This window comes from Mustela nivalis (assembly GCF_964662115.1).
Source record: "Mustela nivalis genome assembly, chromosome: 16".
Lineage (NCBI taxonomy): Eukaryota > Metazoa > Chordata > Mammalia > Carnivora > Mustelidae > Mustela > Mustela nivalis.
In genome coordinates this window covers 44,906,570-44,927,241 of record NC_139035.1, presented here as the reverse complement: position 1 = coordinate 44,927,241, position 20,672 = coordinate 44,906,570, and the positions used below count along the sequence as shown (strand labels likewise).

The 20,672-nt window shown below is 45.2% G+C and overlaps 1 protein-coding gene across 1 annotated transcript; it reads left to right on the top strand.

The window, feature by feature from the left end:
• Positions 1 to 1,070: 1,070 nt before the first annotated feature.
• ELK4 (ETS transcription factor ELK4) lies at positions 1,071 to 19,590 on the top strand. Its single transcript, XM_082702118.1, has 5 exons — positions 1,071 to 1,308; positions 6,359 to 6,574; positions 7,841 to 8,713; positions 9,947 to 10,063; positions 11,434 to 19,590. Exons 2-5 carry the CDS (start codon positions 6,368 to 6,370, stop codon positions 11,530 to 11,532), a joined length of 1,296 nt encoding a protein of 431 aa, XP_082558244.1. The 5' UTR covers positions 1,071 to 1,308; positions 6,359 to 6,367; the 3' UTR covers positions 11,533 to 19,590.
• Positions 19,591 to 20,672: the final 1,082 nt, after the last annotated feature.

The window sequence follows — 20,672 nt, the reverse complement described above, 5'->3', positions numbered from 1 at the left end:
GGTTAAGCAACTCCCTGCAGGTCTTCCAGGTAGTAAATGGTCGCGTAAAGGGAGCTCACACACCATCCTTCTGGTTTCTCCTTTAAAAGAATATGCAATCTATTTCTTCGGGGTTTTGTTTGGCAGTCTAGCATACTGACTGCACCCCTTCTGCTGCTGAATTACTCAAGTAGTATTTAGTACCAAGTGTGACTTGGTTGCTTAAGAATTCTATTTAATGAGAACCTATATGCTAGGAACTCTGCCGGGTGACTGGAGCGCCCGATCTGCTTTGATCGTCACAGTTCTAGGAGACTGGGCTCTCTCCGTTTCACAGACGATGAAACTTTTTGGGAAGTTAAGAAAGTTATTAAGGTCTCCAAGACAGTGAGGGGTGAAAGCTCGACTGGATTCCAGGGCTGACTTCATCCGTCACACCCCGGGCCAGTGAGCTGCAGCGCTGATTTAACAGTCACTGGGGGTGTTCGTTGTGTCCCGGGAGCCGGTCCTTGGGACAGCAAGCTGCGGCAGCACCAACTCCTCCGTCCACTCGGCCGGGGAAAAGGCAGGACGAGTGGCCCAGAAGAGAGAAGCTCTCACGCTTTTGCTTAGCCACAACACAGGTGGTCCCCCGACCGCCGCCCGGCGAGCGGCACCCCCTCTCCCCGCCGCGGGAGACGCGGAGCCCCCACCCGTCCGGGAGTGCCCCACACAGATGCAGCTCCGGGGCGCCGGACTCGGTCGGACGCTTAGTCCGGAGCAGAGCGGCCAGTGCGGGACTCCAGGGGACACTCGCACCGCGCGCCAACCCGTCCCTGCGAGCTCCCGAAACCCGGGCGCGAAGACGCCGTCGCTCACGACCCCGCACCGCCGACGGCAGCGGCTCCGCCCTTCCCGCCCCGGAAATGACGCGCAGCGGCAGCAGCGGCGTCTGGGAAGGGCCCCGACGTAGCCGGGGGGTTTGAGAGTGGCGGCGGCCGCGGAGCGACTGGCAGGCCGGGCCCCGGCGAGGAACGCCCCGAGCGCGCGCCCGGCGGGTAGCGGCCCCACGACCCGCGCCGCCGCCGCCGCCGCCACCGCCGCGTGCGGGGGCGGGGAGGGCGGGGCGCGAGGAGCCGCGGCGGGCGCGGCGGCGGCGGGCGATGCGGGCGGCTGCGGGTACCCGGCGGGCTCCGCTCGGCCGCCGCCGCCTTCTTCGGCTCCGCCGCGGGGGTCGCAGCCGCTGCCGCTGCCGCGCCGTCCTCGAGCTCCCGGCGTGAGGAGGCGGCGGGCAGACAGAAGCATCGCGCTCCAGGCGGAGACCCAGAGGCAGCCCCGCGCCCGGCCTCGGTGAGCGGCCGGCCCCGCGCGCCCCGTCCACCCTGCGCCCCTTGGGGCTCTCGCGACCGCCGCCCCCAGCCGCGGGGAAAGGGGAGCAGGAGCAGGGGCCGGGGCCGGGGGGCAGGGGTGGGCCGGCAGCACAACAGGAAGTGAGCGTGGCGGCGGGCGCGGGGGCGGGCGCGCGCTCCCCCGGGACCCGCCCCCGGCCCGCCCTGCCCGGCCCGCAGCCGCAGCCGCGGGGCGCGCAGGTGGACCGCGGAGCGTCCGGGGCCGCGCGTGGCCCCTCAGGTCCCCTGGGGCACTGGGTGGCAGTGGCTCTTCGGCCGGGGAGGGGGTGAGTTCTGACTCTTTGTGGTGACAGGAAGTTGGAAAATGAAAGTACAGTAATTCAGCGCTTCCCGAGGCCGCGTGAGGTTGCGGCTCTTCCCCGGACTTTGATCTGCTCTGGGGCACACGGTCGCCGAAGTTTCCTCCTCTCCCCAAGCTCGCTCTTCATCCGGTGTCAAGTTTCATTTCTTTTTCTACTTCTGTCCCGCGAGCCCCCTCCACCCTTGACTTTCCGCCTAATGTACAGCCGCGGCGAGAGGCTGGTCGCTTCTTGGTTCCTGGGAGGATCAATTGGAAACATCTTTTGGGGGAGGAATATTAATTAACTGGCCCTGGCAGGAAATAAGGGGTATTGTTCACTGATGGAAGTAGTAAAAAACAAAACAAAACAAACACTCTCTCTCTCTCTCTCACTTACTTGGCTTTTTCCCAGGCTGTTGTATTTGAAGTTTAGGGCATTCACTCTGGAGTCTCTTCCTCATCACAGCCGTGGGTCAGGTCCTCCCTTCCCCTTTGCGCGCTCCTAGCCACCACCCCACTGCGAGGGAAAACTTGGTGCTTTAATATTTAGGACTGTCAGTGGTGTTTTCATGAAGATGTTGTAGGATTCCGTCCACCCTCCCCCACCGCCCCGTCAGGAACTCCCTTTCTTTGATTTTACTTAAAACTGCAAAAGTGAAATGCATTATATTCTTAGGGAAATACTGTTTTCAAGTTTTAGGGCAATGTAACTATACATTTACTGTTTTCGTAATATAGGGTACTGAACAGTGAAGAGATTCCTGGTTACTTCTCATAAACGATGGTGATTTTAATTCAGAACTAGTCTTGATACATAATTTGGTTTGGTTTTATTTAAGCAGCACGCTGCATTTGGAGACCTTTAATATTTGGATCTTAGCTGCTGTTTCTGAAAAATAGTTGGGCTCTGGGTCACCACAGCAACTGGGCTGTGTGTATTATAAACATGTTTAGGGTGGAAAAAGTTTCATTTACTAGAGACTTCCTTTCCCTAATAGGTTATTTCAACATGCTTTCTTTCAGTTTACCTCTGGGATTGATCTGTCTTTGAAGTGTTAACAGTTTCAACATTTAACTCTCAGTCATGTTCTTTTATTTGCAACAGTTAAGTATTTCTCTCCCTTGTTACACTTCTGAAAAGCTCTTCTTGAAGTATAACTTTAGAAAACTCAGAGCTTTTCTGTGACAAAGTAAAGGTTTTTATTGATAAGTAGTTAGAATAAAAGTATTTGTATTTTTCGACTCATCATTTCACCTTTTTAATAACTACCTTCTGGAAGTTTTTTTCCTTAGTTCTCTTTTGTGCCTGAGGAAATAATTGAATTTCACATTGATGGCACACCTTTTTAAAAATTTTATTTATTTATTTATTTGACAGAGAGAGAGAGAGAGATCACAAGTAGGCAGAGAAGTAGGCTCCCCGCTGAGCAGAGAGCCCGATGCCGGGCTTGATCCCAGGACCCTGAAGATCATGACCTGAGCTGAAGGCAGAGGCTTAACAACTGAGCCACCCAGGTGCCCCTGATAGCACATTTTTAGAAACTGAAATGAAGAGTTCAGCTTGACTGTATACCCAGAGGGCCACCCAACTTTTCAATAGAGTATGACCTGATACTAGAATTGAATGAGTAAAATATTCCTTTAAATCGCCCACTGAAGATGTTCATTTCATATCCATGTTAGTTTTTTGCAAAAGAACATTCTTTTCCAGTGCTTCATTCCAAAACCACAATGTCCTTTGATTCTAAACAACCTTCTATCCCAGAGGCACTGTAAAATACTAAAAAAGCATCAGCATTTTCCACTACAGTTAGGTTCTGCCCCAAAGTAGCAGCAGCAGCAGCTCACCAGCATTTGACTCAGTCCCTGCGCTCCCTTAATAACCAGAAGGGAAAGTAGAAGTTGAAAGGTGAAACCTGAGCCCCTGTGGGTACACGCATACTTGGGGGACCCTCTTCTTTGCCCAGAATGGCACTCCTGTGCTCATTGTGGAGATGTTGATGCTTATTTCTGTCTTTGCGTGTTTATCTTAACCATTATAAACCCATGGGGCTCAAGCATTATCTACATGGTAGGTATTAAGACTATAGAATTTAGTATGGCAATTCTTCCAAGAACAAATAGAATTACAGGCACCAAATTTGTAATTGTTCTGAGATTTTAGCTCTGTCCTTCATCTTTTCCCCTCCCTCTCTCTAACCCTTCCCTCCCTGTCTCCCCTGTTTCCTCTCCCCATCATGTTCTCTCTCTGCACCCCCCCACATTAATACCCGACCTCTGTAAGCATTGTTTTTTTGTTTTGTTTTGTTTTGTTTTGTTTTTTAAAAAGTAAGCTCCATGGGAGCCCAGTATGGGGCTTGAACTCAGTACCCTGAGATCAAGACCTGAGCTGAGATAAGAGTCAGACACCTAACTGATAAGTCACAGGAGCCCGGCTAGGCATTCTTGGTATGAAGATGGTGTCTGGAAATATGGAGACAGTTCTTTGGTTAAGCTAAAATTTACTAGGGAGTACTTTTAACAGGTTTAGACTAAAATAAAAAAAAAAAAAACAAGTCATTTAAGTGGGAAGCATGTATAATTTAAAAAGTAACTAGCCATGAGCAGATATCATTAGAAAAAGGGTCTCTGGTAAATTGAGAGAAATGGCACCCCCCTCCCGCCGCCCCCCAATACTTGATGGATCAGACTATAAAATCACTCTTTTTTATTTAAGTAAGCCCTGTTCTCAGCCTGAGGTTTGAACTCACAATCCTAAGATCAGAAGTCTCATGCTCCACTGCCTGAGCCAGCCTGGTAACCCCTAAAACTACTCTTTTAACTCCTTTTAAGTGAGGCTATGGGAAAGGTTAGCAGGGGAGGGTTACTTAGCATCAAAGTCACACTTCCAATTTGTAGGTCATTATCACTTAGTATCTAATTGTACTGCCCTGTGGATGCAGTTACCCACCTAGGGAGTGGTTCTCCTGAGGAGCAGATTGGTGACTGGGAGGAGAGAGACTTGGATTCCTGGGCTCAGCCTCTCCATTAACTATGTGACTGGAGACTTCTGTTTCCTGTTCTTTTTTATTTTCCCATCTCTACTTTTGGATGACAGTATCTGTAACTAGCTTCAAAGTGGCAGATGAGGATTATCGAAGGACATTTTGAGTGTCTCGGAAAAGTTCTAGAAGCCCAGCTATCTTCCGGTAGTTTCTCATCTCCTGCCTTTTTTGGGAGCAGACATAGTTGACCTTCAAGGATCCCATCCTTTGTGAGTTACACATTGTTAGAATTAGGCTCCTAAGACCTATGGTTTTGTAATATTTATAGTGTTTGTTTTTAACATCTTTATTGAGATAAAATTCATCTACTTAAGTTGTACAGTATGGTGGTTTTAGTATATTCAGAGTTTGTAACCACCACCACAGTCTTAAGTTCAGAATATTTACATCAACCCATAGTCACTCCCCATTCTTCTCTCCATCTAGCCCCTAACAACCACTGATCTGCTTTCTGTGTTGAATACATTTGCCTATTCTGGACATTTCATATAAATGGAAGCCTGACGTAGGGTGTGACCCCAGGATCCTGAGATCATGACCCGAGCTGAAGGCAGGTGCCCCAAATAAATAAATCTTTTTTTTTTTTTAAAAGATTTTATTTATTTATTTGGCAGAGAGTGAGAGAGGGAACACAAGCAGGGGGAGTGGTAGAGAGAGCCCAACATGGGACTAGCTCTCTGGACCCTGAGGCCACGTCCTAAGCCGGAAGGCAGATGCCTAATGACTAAGTCACACAGGCGCCCCCAAATAAATAAATCTCAAAAAAAAAAATTCCTTTAGGAATAAAGAATTCTCTGGCCCAAAATATCAGAGGAGCCAAAATTGAGAAACTCTGGCCTAAACAGGGAAATCCTAAAACCTGAGACATTGAATGATTTTTCATTTCATGTCTTGATAAATAAAGGCCACTCATCAAAGAAGGAGGATCTGTAGGGGCACCTGGCTGGCTCAGTCAGTAGAGCACGCGACTCTTGATCTCAGTGTTGTGAGTTCAGGCTCCACATTGGGAATGGAGTCTCCTTTAAAAAACTAAAAAGGTGACAGAACTTGTAAATTAAATCAGGGAGCATTTTCTGAATTTTCACTGCTGCCAATTTAAATGTAAATTAATTTATGAGAACAGAAAGGATTTGGAGGAGAAATGCCAGTGGAGCAAGAGTAGATTATGATTACTTCCTACATCTTCAGGTCACTTGGTTTATTTGCCAGAAGACACACATACTTCTGGCAAATAAACCAAGTTGCTTGATTTAAATGGTGGGCTCAGAGGGTAGGGCCATGAGCTTCTATAAAACTTCAGTAACAGCGGTCCTCTGGTGATCAGCAGTCCTCACACTGCTCCTGTGACTTAAGGAACTCACTTTATCTTCCAGCAGGACTTTTCTTAAGCAGTATTCCTTGCTTAAGAGTTCGGGCTCTGGGTGCAGATTGCCTGGGTTTAAATGTCTGCTCCACCATTTACCTCCTTGGCCTCGGACTTAACTCTTTTCTGAATCTGTTTTTTCAAATGTGAAATGAGGCTGCAAGGCTGTCTGTTTTGTAGGATGGGACTGTTGGGGGAAGGAAAGGAAGTAATGCTTCTGGAGCACAGTGCCTGGCGTACGGTGCGTGTCCTGTTAGTGCCGGCTATTAATTTCTCATGTGTCTTACCTGTGTGCTTCTTTCAGCTCACTGCTATGGACAGTGCGATCACCCTGTGGCAGTTCCTCCTTCAGCTCCTACAGGAGCCTCAGAACAAGCACATGATCAGCTGGACCTCTAACGATGGGGAGTTCAAGCTCTTGCAGGCGGAAGAGGTGGCTCGTCTCTGGGGGATTCGTAAGAACAAGCCTAATATGAATTACGACAAACTCAGCCGAGCTCTCAGATACTATTATGTAAAGGTAATATACATCCGCCTCAGATCAAGAACGGTTCCTCTCAAAAAAAAAAAAAAAGAACGGTTCCTGTCTCCTGATGAGGTTATAAGGGACTAACATCCTGGTTTATTTTTGAAACCTTTTTAAACTGAGATGTAATTGACATAAAACATTATATTAGTTGTAGCAGTCCAGCATAATGATTTGATACTTGTGTACACTGCAAAATGATCACTGTCCTGGCTTTATTGATCCAGTTTATTTCATAACTTCAGCAGTTGTCTTTAAAGAAAAAGTGAGTGTAGGGTTGGGAATAAGGAAGAGAAAATTTGAGATTCTTGAGGACAAAATAAAACATTCTCATGTGTATCACAATTTAAAAGTTGTCACATAGATGCCGGTTTTGTAGCTTCACTTTTTAATTTAACCCAGAGAAACCAGATTAATACTTTAACATTTTTTTTAAAATTTTTTAAATTTTATTTATTTGTCAGAGAGAGAGTGAGTGAGAGCGAGCACAGGCAGACAGAGTGGAAGGAAGAGTCAGAGGGAGAAGCAGGCTCCCTGCGGAGCAAGGAGCCCGATGTGGGACTCGATCCCAGGACGCTGGGATCATGACCTGAGCCGAAGGCAGCTGCTTAACCAACTGAGCCACCCAGGCGTCCCAGATTAATACTTTAAATAATAGCTGTTAGTGCACAGATTTGATTTCTTAGTTAAAGTTTATTTTTTGTTTAATTTCTTATTATTTTGGATACATTTTTGGGCTCTGAGGTGAAACGAATAGCTTAAATGGATAAAGTTAAAATGAGAAACTGAGATCCTAATTTTTTTCACCTTTAAGTGGTTGGTCTTATCCGTTTTCCCCATGGGGGTGTGGGGTAAGGAAGGACCGGAGCTGCAGAAGGAAGTAGAGGGCCCAGCAGACAGAGTGTTCTCCTTGTGCTCACTCAGGATGCAAACGGCTGGCAATTTGGGATTGTTTGAGACCGCAGTTCAGGGATCTTTGACTTAATACAGATAATTTGCTTGAGGGTGTCAGGCAACTGAAACCTCTCTTTTACTTACCTAATAGGTCATGTCAGTTGTTCATAAGACATTTAAATACACTCTGCTTTGGCTCCATAGTGCTAGGACCTGGGTTTGGTACAGCTAGATCAGTGTGGGTGATTTTGAAGCTCTTAAGGAAACTGCTTGCCCAATAGAGGCCCTTATTAGATCTGTTTCTTCTGAGCTGTGGGAAGTGCATTGACAAGAAAGTGTAAGCATGCTTATTTCATTTATCTACAGAATATCATTAAAAAAGTGAATGGTCAGAAGTTTGTGTACAAGTTTGTGTCTTACCCAGAGATTTTGAAAATGGACCCCCTGACCGTGGGCAGGACCGAGGGAGACTGTGAGGTCGTGAGCTGCAGCGAGGTGGGCAGCGGCTCCAGGGACGCCGAGAGCGGGGGCAGAGAGAAGCCCCTGCAGCCCGGGGCCCGGGCCTCTAGCCGCAATGACTACATCCACTCCGGCTTGTATTCTTCCTTCACGCTCAACTCTTTGAACTCCTCCAACAAGAAGCTCTTCAGACCTATAAAGATCGAGAGTCCGGCTGAGAAGCTGGCAGAGAAGAAGCCGCCCCAGGAGCCAACACCGTCTGTCATCAGATTTGTAACAACGCCTTCCAAGAAGCTTCCGGTTGAACCTGTTGCTGCCGCCGCGTCGGCTTGCCCGGGCATTTCTCCGTCTTCAGAAGACCCTCTCCGAGCCTTGGAGACTTTGGCTTCCCCCAGACTGCCCGCCCTGGAAGCCCCGGCCACTGCCCCCAGCGGCCCCGGCACCTTTGCCGCATCCCCTGGGCCCTCGGCCTCCCCTTCTATGCAGGAGCCCCCGAGGACACCTTCGCCACCACTGAGTCCGCATCCCGACCTTGACACGGACCTTGAGTCAGTAGCATCACAGCCCATGGAGCTTCCAGAGAACTTGTCACTAGAACCTAAAGACCAGGATTCAGCTTTGCTGGAAAAGGACAAAACAAGTAATTCCTCAAGATCCAAGAAACCCAAAGGGTTAGAGCTGGCGCCCATCCTGGTGATCACGGGCAGCGACCCGAGCCCGCTGGGGATACTGAGCCCGTCTCTCCCCACAGCTTCTCTGACGCCGGCCCTTTTCTCACAGGTAACGGCCTCTCACTTTCTGGGGCCACTGATGATTGCATTGACTCCCCTTTTAAAACAAATCCAGAACTGATAACCGCCTGTTCTCATGCCACTGCTTGGGTCTGCACGAGAAAAGCGGACTTGACCCCCATGGGAGTCACCCGGTTCCGCACCTGATCGGAGCTGCTGCAGGCGAGGGTTGGAGGGGCTCTAGAAGGGCTCTGAAAGGACTCATTGTCTCTGCAAACCAAGAAATACTTGTCAGGCTCCTCCTAAAGCAACGACTGTCGCTCTCGTTTTTTTGGAGGGGAGTCCTTATAAGACTCAGTGGTATTTTATACAAAAATAACGATAGCGTCAAAAGCTAGAAAACAGTAAATCCTGGGAACCTGAAGAAAACCAGTTGGTGTGATGTTGAGAAACAAAGTTGTATAGTTACATTAGCTATTTCTTAACTTGCTCGTGTCCTGTAACATTTATTTATTTAAGAGAGGGAGAGGGGATGGGGAGGGAGAGGAAGAGAGAGAATCTCTCAAAAATTTTTTTGTTTTGTTTTTTAGAGACAGAGTGAGCATGAGTGGAGCAGGAGGGGCAGACTCTGTGCTGAGCCCAGAGCCCAATGTGGGGCTTGATCCCAGGAGCCTGAGATCATAACCTGAGTCAAAATCAAGAGTCTGACGCTTAACTGACTGAGCCATCCAGGCGCCAGCCGTGTAGCATTTAAATGGATGACTCCCAGGCTCCCCGTTACTAAGGAGAACTGTGTTTGTGACTTTAGTTACCCGTTATTTTTCTGCACGTGACCAGATTGGGCTCTCAATTTGGGAAAGACCCTACAAAACACGTTAGAAAATATTTGCCCTTTATCTTACTTAGGTTGTAAAAATAATTTCTGAGTTTCTCCTCATGAAAAATCTCAGACCTACTTAGCGGAGAAGAGGACAATATTTGGGTTCAGGGTTGAGGCGTCTGGGTGGCTCAGTCATTTAAGGATCTGCCTTTAGCTCAGTTCATGATCCTGGAGTCCTGGGATCAAGCCCTGAACTGGGCTTTGTGCTCAGCCTGGAGTCTGCTTCTCCCTCTCCCTCAGCCCCTCCTCCCGCTCGTGTACATGTGCGCGCACACGCGCTCGCTCTCTCTCAAATAAATCTTTAAAAAAAGATTTGGGTTCAGGGCTCTTGGTGTGTTACTATAAGGTGGAAACACATCCTGGTGAGTCACCTAGTGACTGGGTTCGTTTTGCATTTTGCAGACGCCCATCTTGCTGACGCCCAGCCCCTTGCTCTCCAGCATCCACTTCTGGAGTACTCTCAGCCCTGTCGCTCCCCTGAGTCCAGCCAGACTGCAAGGTGCTAACACACTCTTCCAGGTGAGTCACCTCCAAGCCCGTCTCCTGCAGTTGGGGCCTGGCACAGGCAGAAAGGGGAGAAAGACCGTGTCTTCACTCCTTGTCCTTACAAAACTTCTGTTTAATAAATATGCTTTCCGAGGGTTAATGCAAGCCAGTGGACAGCTCTGGCAGATACGCATAGCCATGCTTCCTTTGCATTCTTTACTGTTCCATGCATTTCAGTTAGACCCAGAATTGTTCAGCACTGTGTAGATTTTTGAACACACCCAATTTCTTTGTCATTTTTAAGTGCTAGAAATCCCCCCCCCCTTTTTTTTTCTTTTTTTTGAAAAAACGGCAAATACAAGCGTGTGTTTGTGTGAGAGAAAATTGGCAGGAGAATCTACTTTTACCTGAGGATTTTTAAAAAAGAGAAACTTTTGAGAATGGTCTATCAAATACTCCTCTGTTTCTCACTCATTTAGAATTGATACTTACAAACATTTTAAATACATGTTTTAAAAAACGGATATTGTAGTATCCCTTAACTGAGATCACAGGGAAGGTCTCAGAGCGTTCAGCCATTGTTTTTCCCCCAGCATCTAGACTTTACAGCTTGCAGAGTTTATTTTGGTTGACTCATTCACTTATTTAGGGGTGGCTCGCTGGGAAATTTTCTTATACTTTGCAATTTTTTTCATTTGTTCTTTTGGAAATGAAATGGTAAAGAAAAAAAAGAAAATTTAAAAAGCTACTTCTTTTTTTTTTTTTAAGTTTTTGAATTATTGAATAGAAAGTGTTGAGAATGTTTCATATTTTATTTTTCCATTTTTCTTTGTCTCTCACAGATGATGGAGTTCTAGAATGATCTAAGACATTAAGCAAAGGCACAGTGCTCTAGCAGTGTTCTCCCTATAGTGTTCTCCCTATAGAACTGGTCTTAGAATACATGATGGGGGACTCTGTTCTAGCATGAGCACCCCATAGCTATTTGCACCAGTTACACATAGAGTTCATAGATGGGCATCTCTTTCTGGATATCCTTTTGAAAGTCTATGATTTGGTTTGTAATTGAGTTACACTCTATAGGGCATGGGTGAACTTTCTAAAACCTTCGTGTGAAGTTAAACGTAAACCTGTATACTTTAGGCTATGAGGGAAGTTTCTGGTTTGTTCTTTCCATCAAGGTAGGCCAGAGAATGTTATTATTTAACATGAAGGACAAACACTTTTTTCTTTAACGTTTTTGCTGTGACATCCTATTCTTCGGTGATAAATGGTTACTACCTTTGTCCCGTGAGCCACTACAGGCGGATTTCACATTCTGCCTCAGGGACTCTGGCAGGGACAGAAAGCTGAAAGTTGGGGTTGAGTAATAGGATGATAATGTGTTTTACTTTCTTTCCCAGTTTCCTTCTGTACTGAACAGTCATGGACCGTTCACTGTGTCTGGCCTGGATGGACCACCCACCCCTGGCCCGTTTTCCCCAGATTTACAGAAAACATAACCTATGCACTTGTGGAATGAGAGAACCGAGGAAAAAAGAAACAGAGAGACATTCAACATGATTACCTTTGAAGTGAGCAGTTAATAGTTCTACAATGCTAATAATAGACTATTGTGATTTTTGCCATTCCCCATTGAAATGCCTTTTTAAGATTCCCTTTGAATATGACTCAAGTTGGACTGTATAGAAAAATGCCTTAATTGGAGTCCAAGCTCCACCTCCCTCCTCCTTCCTTCCTTCCTTCCTTCCTTTCTAATATTTTGAGGTTTGTGTTCAATTTTTGGTGGGGTTTAGCAGCTAGCTATGGTTCGCAAGAGCAGTTAAGAACAAAGTTACTCCTTTTGCCTTACTGGGACCCTTTGGCCAGGAAAACAGTTATGCTTTGCGTGCATTATTTGGAGAAATGTTAACTGCAGTTGGTCATATCTTCACGACTAAGTGTGTTCTCTGGAAAAACAAAAAGTGAGCTGTGCACAAGCAGTGAAGAAAAAGCAGTCATGCCTGTCCACACACACTGTGGGGGAGATTCTGTCTGGCTTGAAGAGTAACGTATGTAAGCCATCCGCAGAAAAGACCTCTTGCATCGCGGTGGATTTCTCAGCCGCATGTGTGATCTTGTCTCAACTTGTGAACAGAGCTCGGAGCCTCCTAGTCTGTTGCAACATAGGAAGGTGTTTTAAACCTGGGGGTTAAGATGGTGTTTGCAACAACCAGTGAGAGCAGGGGAGCCCGCCTCTAGCATGGAAGTGCCGTCGGCTCTCTGGGTGGGGTGATTACACCCCCGTGGTACACAGCCTGGTTAAGTGATGGCTTTTAGGAGGAAACCGGGTGTTGAAGTCCGGAGGCATCTCTGAGTAAAACGTTCAGCTGGATAACTTGAAACAACATGCGGGGCTGTCCCAGTTAGAAGAGACTTTCTCTTTTCTGTTCGTCTTACCCTATTTTCTACTGCACGTTTACCTTCTTTTAAACTTCAGGTTGTTAGGGGCTGTGCTAGTTTTAAAGATGTGATGAGGAAGACACAAAGCAAGGCGAAGCCTCCAAGTCTACGGTGAGGTGAAGGTGTGCTTATTTCTTTGGCAAAGTGTTTTTTAGTGAGAGAGCAGCAGAATTGGTTTGGAAGCTCATATGCAGGGATTGCATTGTTCACGTTAGTAGGGAGAAACGGAGGCCTTCCTCTCTCTCTTACCACATTGAGAAACTTTGACCGCACGGTAATCAGTGCAGATGCGGACGATGCTCTGGAGCCTCCAGACTGAATCGATACCAACATCGCAGTGGAATTGGTGAAAACCGTGGCTTTTGAAGTCTAGCGTTAGGGGTGCCCGGGTGGCTCAGTTGGTTAAACTACTGCCTCCCGCTCAGGTCATGATCCCGGGGTCCTGGGATCTATTCTCGCATCGGGCTCCCTGCTCACAGTGGGGAGTCTGCTTCTCCCTCTGCCTGCTGCTCCCCCTGCTTGTGTGCTCTCTCTCTCTCTGACAAATAAATAAAATCTTCAAAAAAAAAAAAATAGAGTCTAGGATTAGATTATATGCCACGGCTACCACCACAACACTGCCCATTAACCTCATCTTTTAACTCTAGAAACAGTTCATTGAGTCCCATAAACTAAGTGGAAAGAGGGATTAAGGATTGGAGAGCTCAGAATGACACTGAGACAAACCAGCATCTTCCAGATGTGTAAGACTCACTTTAAATACGTTTCTGTACCGTGTAGAGACGCTGTAGTGTGGGACAGCCAAGCTAGGTTAGTGGTAGTGGAGGGACATATTCAGGGAGCTGTCTTTCTGTTTGTAGCATCAGAGACCTGTTAGTGGTTCGCGTGTGGTCGCCACCTGCCATCTGTTCTTGCGGGGTCCCAGGGCTCTGGGGAGCAGCCGGTGGGACTTGTCTCCCACACGGAGTCACTTACTTCGCATGCTTGTTTGAAAGTAGACCTCTCGGCAGCACTTTGGAATAGTTTTATTAGGCTAATGACTATTTTGTACTTTAAGTGTAAGTATTGATGGCTTGATTTAACTTGATATTTTCAATTTTGAAAGCACAAAAGTATTTTATCTTTTTGAAGTAAAGGAGAAAAGCCATTGGTTGTTTTCGTAGACAATATCTTTGAAGATTAACTGTCTCAGCACAGGGGTGCCTGGGAATCGAGGGCACCGTTAAAACTCAGTCGCAGCACCTTCCTGGGAACCAGTTTTAGTGAGTCCTCTGTCTGTAAACCTACCCCGGAAGCCTCCAAGAGGTGTGGGCCTCAGGAGACGGATGATCTGCTTTCTGTTTGAGATCAACTGATGTGGAAAGTGTGTGGGGGGTGTGTGTGTGTGTGTATATGTGTGTGTGTGTGTGTGTGTGTTTCCTTTTCTAAATGAAAGTTTACAACTTGAGCTCAAGTGAATGAGGCAGACCGTTCTGTTTGTAAACTACCTCCTTCCTGGAAAAGTTTCAGCTTCATGTTTTTTTTCTGTTTTTTGGTTTTTTTTTTTTTAATATCCAGGGTCGTTCTTAGCATCAAAAAAGGTGACCTACCATTTAAGATCAATATTCACTGGAGAGCCTTCTGTTTGGTATCTGTGGCTGTATCCCAAAAGTAGCCCAAGTTAAGGTAAAGGAGCAGGTTGAATGAGTTTCTGAGACATCTGGGATCATCTGAGCTTTTCATCTACTCTGGCCCATATCTGCTCACTTGTAGCTGGGAAATGTTTAACAACCAGGCTCTCTGAAGGGAAAGGAAAAAGTCCATAAATTGTAGCATTTGCTGATTTCCATGATGTAAATGACTCCCCCTTTGGCTGATTTTAAGCCACTGCCTTAGTGTTGAGAAGGGATGAACAGAGCCGCGCACGCAGCTGGCGGCCACCTCATTTATTCCGTCCCGGGGTGGATTTTCACATAAATTCTAAAATTTTTTTTTTCTTATTCATATGCTGATTTTTAAAAATACAAAATTAAAATCATATGTCTAACTTCAGTAATCTTTTTTTTTTTTTAATGGCTTATCAGTGCTTTTGTGATGTAATATTCCTCATGGCATATTTTATGTGTTCTAACAAAGGTGAAAACTTCCATTGATTTTTAAAAATAGATACACGGGAATAATCCAGAAATTCTCAAGAAGTCAACATAAGCGTCTTAGAATTAAAATGTAGGTTTAATTTTTCCACATTTTGATGATTAAATTATGAGTGTAAATTTCTTCTTCAGATGTTGATGGGGAAAGTAAGCCCATGAGCCAGTATCTACACACACATGGGTAAATATGGTGAAAGGGTACTGGACTTTTTTTTTAACTAGAAGAATTCCTTGACAATGTACATACAGTTTTAGAGATCCAAAAAGGCAGGTCTGTTGAATCTATTCACCTGGCCCAATTTCTAGTTTTTTCCATACTGTGTGTCACTTGGGCTTGGAGGGGAAAGGAAGCCAGAGGCTGGGGATGCTGTAGCCGGCACAGCAGGCTCTTGGTCCTCTGACCGCAGGCCTGCCCCATTGGGTGAGGTCTGGCCCGGTAACCTTGTTTCATCCCGATCTCAGAATATTTGTTAGGATTATGAAGTTCTAAAGGTAGTTGTGTAGGTTTCTCGGGAAGTTAAGCACCTGGAAGCACCCCCTGGCATTTCAGAAAAGCATTCTCCAGCCTTTCTGAACACACAGCTTGCTCCGTGAAAGTTTTTGAACACCAGTTTCCTATTGGAAAATCCTGTATGTATAAATTAAGATGTAAACGACTGTGCGAAAGTCACATGTACATCGTAAGACATACACAAAAGTCAGAATTAAGGATGGTATAAAAAGGAAGTCTTGACTAGAAGCTCTAGTCTTTCTTCTTGCCCCCAGGAGATTGTCTTGCACACTTCTGGCAGCCCACAGTCTCCACCGAACAGACCACTGCCTCGGGGTATCATTTCCAGTCTGATCTTGAAAACAAAAGGTGGATGCTTTTGTTGTGTGATACATGGAGAAATCCTTTACGTGTTTGATTTGATTTTCATGTCAAATCTCTAGAAGTTCAGTTTGGAAATCTTCAGGAAATCTTCAGTTTGTCTTCAGCTTCCTGAAATTTGACATTAATTCTTCTTTCCTGCATAAGCCATTACCAAGCTTCCTGCATAGTATTTTTGACAGCCTGTTTCTTTTCTCTCCAGATTAGGTAGGACTTTTACTAGTCTGCTTACAAACTTTTGGCCTTATTAATGTTATATTTCACCAACAAATTCTCAATTACTTTAAGTTGCTTTATGCAGAACTATATAACCACCTTCATTTCCTTGCTGCATTCATAAGTTTTGATTTTTGATTTTTTGAAACATTTCAGCATCTGAAGAAACACTTTCCTTAATAGGCCAGTGCTACTGATCATTTCACTAACTCGTATATATTTTAGTTATCTAGACCCGAAATCTAGACTTGTGTGCAGGTGCCGCTCTTGGGCGTGTAGACCAGTCTGTAGACGAGTGCAGGTGTCTTTGTGCGGAAACCTGGAGCTCCGAGTGAATTACCAAACCAACGGGAAAGTTAGAAAGATTACTCACCAGTTATCTGAGGGGAGAACAGAACTTGTTATTTCTAAATGGAGCTGAGAAGTTCATTGTTCACCCCACAATAGGGAAGTGGAGGTCAACATTAATTATCTTTCTTTAGCCGGTACCCTGACCAGAGAATGGGGCCTGTGGAAAACATTTTGTGAATTATCTTCTTGGTTTTGGGTCAACAGATGTTAGTTTCAGTGTGGCAGGCCTTACCTGTAAGAAGGAGCCCCGTTACCCCTCTTAAGTCATCAGAATTCTGCTTACTGCAGTTTGAAGTTTTAATCTTAGAATCTAGAAGTCTTGTGGGTGGTAGAGTATTAAGCAAGAGAAGAAGGCAGTTTGATTTCATTTCTTGTACTTGGTGGAACCTGTTAGCACAAAAGTCATGTTTTGACCTGTAAACAGAGTAGCCTGAAAGGTGAGTTGTTGATGTGGTTTTTACATGTTCCATTTAAAGCTGCCAGTTTCTTCAGGCTTTTCTGGAAAAAAAAAAAAAAATTGCAATAGACTGACAGCCTGCCAGAGCATGGCTGTCGCCGGGATGCTGCCATCCGTCACGAACGCGGGAAGCCCAGAGTGGCTGGTGTGATAGGGGAGGTGTTGGCCCTCAGGCTTTCCGCAGAAATCACGACATTCAGGCTGTTGTTAACATCCTTTTACATGAATCCCCTAATAAAACTCAGGAGGGATACAATCAAACATAGTAAGGCTCTTGAACTCTAGTTTTTTTTTTTTTAGTTATAATACACATCAGAAAGTTTTGTGAGGTTTAAAATTTTATTTTTAAAGACGTAATAGGGAGACGAGAGCATTTCCTTCCAAGTCATTCTGGCTTATCGGCTGAGTACCTGTGTACGTGTGGCTATGCTGATGCACTGAGCGTGTGTGTGCGTGTGCGTGCGTGTAAATAAACCTTCCAGAGGGAACATACTTTTCATCCTCTTGGATGGCTCCTAGGCTATTTTATACTGAAACTTAAAATCGGCCGCACTTTGCAGTTGCCACTTTGAAAAAACAAATCCCTTGCACATTTATTTTTAAATCCCTAGAATCGTAGACCTTAAAGACTAACTGCTTGCCACCCTTTTAGAACTAGAAGGCTGCACATGACGTGTGCTGAACAAAGCCATGTTGACCCGCTCTTCTGCACACGTGTCACGGCCCTTTCCTGACATTTCTACAGGTCCGCTTTTGTGTAGAATCCTCATTAAGGTGGGTTCTAAGTTTCTCACAGAGCGGTTTTATACCGAGAGTAGTATTTCTAAAGGAGAGATTTGACCGTGAATTGATGAAATGCTGGGGAAGTTCTGGCACTGTTTATCCAAACTGTACCGAAGCAGCATTAGCAGAAACCTCAGAGTATCTTGGGCTGAATGTTCTTTCAGCTTTGCCTTGTTTCCCATCTCATAAGGGCCCATTCTGACTCTTGTCCCTCCAAGGATTATGAGCCACTCTAGGACAGGCATGGGACCTTCTGGACAAGGATGGGCACTCCCCGTGGCCGAGCCAGAGTTCTAGCCAGTAGAATCATTCAAGTCTGCCTAGAATAGAGTTCAGGGGTGGGAATGCCACATACTGGTATTAAATCACTTGGCACTTTTTGGGGCACCATTATTAGCACTGTTTTGTTACTAATAACTGGAAGCACTTAATGATTATTTTGTTTAATTTTGACCTAAGGATACTGAGGGTCAGAGAAGTAATGTTTATTTCTCATTTATGTTTTCTGGAATTAAGACTCTTTGGAGAAAAGACAAATGGATTACCTAATGGGCTATTCTTTCAGGCTCTATAAGGTATGCTCTTTTGGCTAGGATGTTTTAAAATCATTTGCAAGCTTTTAATATTGTGCTTTGTAGAAATAAATGACTTTTTAAATGATTTACAGTTGATGGAACACACTCAGCTTTGTAAACTGTCCACTTTCCTGTTCCTTCTCTGTTTACTCGTTGTTGCTTATTGTCTGTTAGGGGACGCAGTCCCTTCAAAGACATTTCTTATTTCCTGTTTTTGAGGCCAGTACTACCAAGGCCTATATATGTATATTACATTCAGTGCTTATGTGGGAAGTAGCAATGTCTTATGTACTTCCGTGTTCATGATTAGTGAAATTAACTAATATGCATATATGTAAAGATAGAAATTAATACAATTAAGTGTTTTGATCACTCGCGGCCTATTTTTTGGTCTGGCCATTTGAGTTTCCTAATCACAGTCATATCGGTTTCTGCACTTTTGCCTTCATGTAGTTTCACTGACCTCTGTGGGTAGGGAAGATTAAATATGAAACACTCAGTCCAGTCATTCTGCTACTGGTAGCTTGGTTTGAGGTGAATACAGTTTTTGACTAAAATCAGGTTTTTAGAATTATACCCTTTATTGGCCAGATAATCAAGTTGGCTTAAAAAAAAAAAAAGTGTATAACTTTGCATTTTGAAGAATAAACCCGTAATTTTCTCTGAGCCCTACTGGATCTTCAGGTGTGGCTCTCGCATGAAGGCTGAATGTTACTACATAGTAAACATTTGATTTTCATCCACCCCGTGTCTGATGCCGAAGACGAGCATATGTCTGCTAGAGACCTCGGAGAGAAGTGTTCTTTTACGTTCGCCTCTTAGTTTGGGATGTGCAGTAGTAAGAACCTGTCAGGGTTTTTCCTCTAGTCGGGATCGGCTTGACTGGGAAGACCGTTCCTTCCTGGTTCATTGTCCCCCTTGTTTGTTGAAATCGATCTCTCCCCGTGTCTGGTGTCCAGCACTTCCGTGTGCGTGAGAGACCGCTAGGTGATGCAGGCACACACTTACCAGGGGCACGAATGACAGATAACACGTCACTAAGAACTTGTCTTCATGTCAGTGTAATTTGCTCTAGGGACACCTGCAGAGTATTAAAATTGCTTTTTTTCTTCTTTTTCCTAACACTGCAATTAAAATGATGGTGACCGCTGCCCTTTATTAAACTCATACGGATGATTGGTGCAGCTGGAGAGCAGCTGCTGTGTCTTCTCGCTCAGCAGTCTGTCCTAGCCTGTTGGGAACCAGAGGGGGTTGTTTTAAGGTTGGCTAGGATTGACTAGCCAGAGTCCCGAATTCCCTTCAGATGTGGCCGAGCACCTTCACACAGAGCGCAGGTGGGTGAGGACAAGGCGGTAGCACTTGGAGGGCTTCCTGATACGCTGCTTTCAAAAGAGAAGAGTGTAGCTGGTTCTCAGCGTGGTCCAGACACAGCAGGGGTTGCGCTGATAGCCTGTCAGGTGACCCTTTTTTCTATCACTTCAAGTTTTATGCAAAAATTTTGTTAAATTCTGTAATGGTGATGTGTGTCTTTGTAGAAGGATATGTTAAAAACAACTATTTTTATGCAGGAACTGACAGAGGAACTTGCTTTGTATAATGGCAAGCTAGCTTTAAGAAAGCACTGTAGCAAATTTACTGAAGTCCAAAACTATATGGATATGTTAATAGATATGTGTGCAACTAGATATGGACAACAATTGTATTTTTTTAAATAAATATTTTTAACAAAATGACTTCTTGAATTGATTACTCCTCTCACCTCCTTTGAGGTGGTCTGTGTGGACTTTGTGTTCATCCGTGCTAAATGGATCAGTGTCAGTTATAAGTTCAGTTTCCTAGCGGTTGTCATTAAAACCTGTCAACTACTTGATGCGTATCTGCATTAAAATATTAAAAGCCTGAGTTGGAATAAAGGTGGTGGAAAGGGGAGACTGTAAAAGATCTTTCATATAAAAGGGAATTAAGAGAACTGTGTGGGCTAGAAAAATTATTCACCACATGAAATCTTTTCATTTTACCTGTGAATTTCACTTTTTAATTTTAAAAATGTAGCTTTTAAATTTTTTAAATTTCTACAATTTTAAAAATGTAGACTCGTTCTAGCCCTCACAAGAAGCATGTCTTGCTTATTTCTGCCCTAGACATTATCTCTTCATGTAGTTTTCAGTATAAGAAACTGGAGACTTGGGTTCATGAAGTAAATGAAATGAGGCCCTTTCAGAAGGGAGTTGATACAGTATCCATGGGGGAGAGCGGGGTTACTAAGTGGCACCCATTACATCACAGAGGTCTGTCTCCCATCCCCGGGTGTGGACCCGATAGAGTTACAGAGGGTTCTTTGGGGGCAGCAGTGACGCGTCCCTTCAGGTCGTGGGTAGCCATGTGCAGGCGGCTGGGCAGGAACCACTTCTGACGAGGGCTGGGTCCTCCTAAGCCACTGTGGTCAAAATAGTCACTAAAATGAAAGTCCTGTGAGGTCGAATAAGTTTGGGAAATGGGGGTACCAACTCTTGGAGAGTCAAAATGCATTATTAGAAGATGGAAAGCTCTAAGAAATCCTCCAGTAAAAAAAGCTTATCTGGGGACGCCTGGGTGGCTCAGTTGGTTAAGCGGCTGCCTTCGGCTCAGGTCATGATCCCAGCGTCCTGGGATCGAGTCCCACATCGGGCTCCTTGCTCGGCAGGGAGCCTGCTTCTCCCTCTGCCTCTGCCTGCCTCTCTGTCTGCCTGTGCTTGCTCGCTCTCTCTCCCTCTATCACTGACAAATAAATAAATAAATAATCTTTAAAAAAAAAAAAGCTTATCTGGTCCACCAT